Source organism: Charadrius vociferus, unplaced genomic scaffold, assembly GCF_000708025.1.
Source record: "Charadrius vociferus isolate BGI_N301 unplaced genomic scaffold, ASM70802v2 scaffold245, whole genome shotgun sequence".
NCBI lineage: Eukaryota > Metazoa > Chordata > Aves > Charadriiformes > Charadriidae > Charadrius > Charadrius vociferus.
In genome coordinates, this window is record NW_009648533.1 from 85,302 (window position 1) to 88,519 (window position 3,218).

Below are 3,218 nucleotides of genomic sequence, written 5' to 3' on the forward strand. Positions count from 1 at the left end.
GCCCCGAGCCCGAGCATTGAGCCCGGCGGAGCTCGGTCGCTGGTAAAGGGGCTTGGGGGCTCCCTCTTCCAGCAGCGGGCAAATATGGGGCCGACAATTTACACTGCTGTCCCCACTCCCTGGAGCAGCCTCACGGCCACCACCTGCACCTCAGCAGGAGGTACATCAAGAGTCTGAAAGCTGGTATAGCGGACAGCTTTGCTTTTCTTAGGCTAGACAAGGTTTCCCACAGCTGAAAGCTGCAGAGGAGGTTTTATGCGATCATACTGTCCCGTTTTTCCCCGCAGCACAGCTCCCAGGGTCTCAGGTGAAACCCCCGTTTGCCATCTGGAAGGCAAGGCGGTTGGGAAGATGCCACCGAGAAACAACCAGGCCTGCAGGGTCTGCGCAAAAAGCCACTGCTTTTCTTAAACACCACCAGGCAGCCTCAAATACAGTGCCTGAAGCTGCACCTTTAAAAAGGAGCAGAGGATGTGTTAGGTGCCTGCATTGGCACCGTGCTTTGGGAGTGCAAAGGAAAAACACGCAAAAGGTCTGCAGGGAAAGCAGTGTGCACTGAACCCAACCTCCTCCCAGGGCAATGCTCACAGGCGAGCTGCTGTAGCTACTCGTCATGTTGGCGCCCTGGTGCGGAGTTGCTCTCCAAGCGTTTGAAACACACCCTTCAGCTTCTGAGTGCACGTTTTTGAGTCCCCAGTGCCAGAGGGGAATGGTGGTAATCCATCTAGCTTTCCTGCAGCTCCACTCCTGCTGCTCCGTGGCAGGATGTCAGTCCACAGACGCCAGACTCTGGCTGCAAACACGGTTTCCTGTAACTGTTATTACTTCGGCTCAAGCAATCCAGAGGAGAGAGGCGCGATCTGCAAATTGAACCCATTCGCCTTGCCTGGTGGAAGATCAAACAGGGAATGGAATCGATGGGATTTTCAGAAGCCATTGGTGCTGGCTAGCACTGCCACCTTCCCCTGCCTGCAGTCCTTACGCCATTAGATGAAGCAGACCTGGGGCCAAGAAACGTCCCCTGGAATGAATTGGCTGCCAGTCTGGAAACCTGACTTAGTGTCTCTTTGGCGCTCCTTGAGTCAAAGGGACCAGATCTGGAAAACAGACAACGGGACTAGGTGGAGCTGCAGCCCTCAGCTTGGCCCGTGCTTCCCCACGTTTGTGAAAGGCTTTCTAGGATTGGTATAGGCTCAGGCAGGGCTTTCTGAGGTGGGCTTGCCTACCCATCTCCCACTCTTTAGGAGATACCTTTACTGAGTTTACAAGCATCCTGTGTTCCCTGACACAACGGAGCAGACCCACCACCCTCCAATGGGCTCCTGCACGAGCAGCACATTCCTGCCTTGATTTCTAATCCCAATCTACAAATGCATCCAGCTGCAGAGGCTCTGTGTGATGCCCTCTGTGTCTGCTCACAGGCAGGGAAGCAGCCATATACATCTCAGTTCCCTGTTGCTGTGCCTGATGATAGCACAAGACATAGCAGAGCAGCTTTCTAGCTATTGCAGCGTCTGCAGCCCTTACAGATTTAATAGGACTAGATTTAATGAGCTCCTCCAGCTGCAAAGTGTTCTGTTGGACTGCTGGCCAACAGCGAGGTCTCATCCAGAGGAAAAAGGCATGTTAGTCCGTGGGCTTTCATACACATGGCCCCTGACCAAAAGCCATGATGCCTGTGTTCACAAGGGGATAGTTACTGCAAGGGACAGAACCCTTTTTACTTTAGTGCCTTCCCAGCAAGAATGCAATGCCGGTTTTCAAAGATCTTAGGAATAGGCCACTCCTGCTCAGTGTAATTTTTCTTTAAAATAGATTTGTTTACTCACACTGTCATTCAGAGCTGACTCTTCTCTCTTCTCCCATGGGTAAAGTGTAGACAAGCAGGAAAGGGGAGCAGAGGACGCAGCAGTGTTTACTTGCAATAGGGTAGTTGTCCTCATGGAAAAAGCGGAGCCCCAGAGAGGAGCAAAGTGGCTGGTAAACAGGACAGATGAAGCTGGAACGCCAGTGTCTGGATCGCTTGTGATTTGCGGTTCATTCAGTTCTTCTTGCAGAAAATGAATCTGTTTAACCACTCACTTCTCTCTCATCCACATATTTATACATATTGATGTACTTACAGATATGCTGCAATGTAAGGCAGAAAGTTTTTACATACCACATCCCATTATGCATTCTATCAGAAGTTTATCTCCTGAACCAGGCTTTTTTCCTCTCTTTTTTGTTTTGTTTTGGCTTTTGTTTTCCTTAAATGCACGTGAAAACCAACCCATCCCAAGTTGACCTAACAAGTTCTTGTACAGGGGTAGTGGAAAGGGAGTGACTGTGATTGCTGTCTAAGCCTTGGAGACGGCCAACACTGGAAATCCATAGGTGTTTAAGAGAAATCCCATGGAGAAATACACTATGATGTACATCTGTATCACTCTGAGTGCAATGGGAAAATGTAAGTTTGCAAACAGGTTAACATTTGGCCAAGTCCTTGGAAATGCTTTTTCCAAGTCTGGAGAAATAATTTTATGTCCAGCATACCTGACTGCTCCTACCAGACATATCTTTTACAAGCTGAGGGCATAGGCTGTGAGCAGCCCTGGCTGCTGTTCCAGCCTGCCCCACCAGGAGGTTGGACTGGATCACCTCCTCAGGTTCTTTTCAGCCTGAATTATCCCATAATCCTAATAATAATCAGCCAATGCTTCCTGTAGCTGGAGCAGTGTTACAGTTCATGAACTGTTTCTAAAGACTTCAAAAGGCAGTTGCCGCTTGTTTGAGGTACACCAGGCAGAGCCTCCGCTGGCACAAGACAGCAGAGTTCCAGAGGAATTGGGATGTGCTGGCTCACTGTCTTGGGGCATATTACCTCTAGAAACTTGCCCTGGCCAGGCCCACCACCAGAAGTGAGAAGCAGCCAGGGCAGGTGAGCTCACTTGGCCCCTCTTCCCTCCATGGCCAGCGTTTCATTATCTGTGGGTGGTCTTTCAGGCTGCCGCACTGATCCCATCCCACTTGAAAACCAATCCACCCAGCAACTGGGGCCCATGACTCTCTTAAGGAGAGCTTTCAGTATCTAAAAATACCCAGTAACCGAACACACATTGACTCACTCATTAGGCAAGACCTTTTCTCCAGCTCCTAACGCTGAAGCAATGAGAAAGAAAAAAGTGAAAAAAGCAAAGAAAATTCCTTCTGATTCTCTGGAGGATCCCTCAGCCATG

At 49.9% G+C, this 3,218-nt stretch overlaps 1 protein-coding gene across 1 annotated transcript in view; it reads right to left on the minus strand.

The window, feature by feature from the left end:
• ASB1 (ankyrin repeat and SOCS box containing 1) overlaps positions 1-615 on the minus strand; it is a 10,512-nt gene extending 9,897 nt beyond the window's left edge. The window contains exon 1 of the mRNA XM_009885817.1: positions 589-615. Coding sequence (XP_009884119.1) covers positions 589-615 — 27 coding nt within the window. The remainder of the gene's footprint in view (positions 1-588) is intronic.
• Positions 616-3,218: the final 2,603 nt, after the last annotated feature.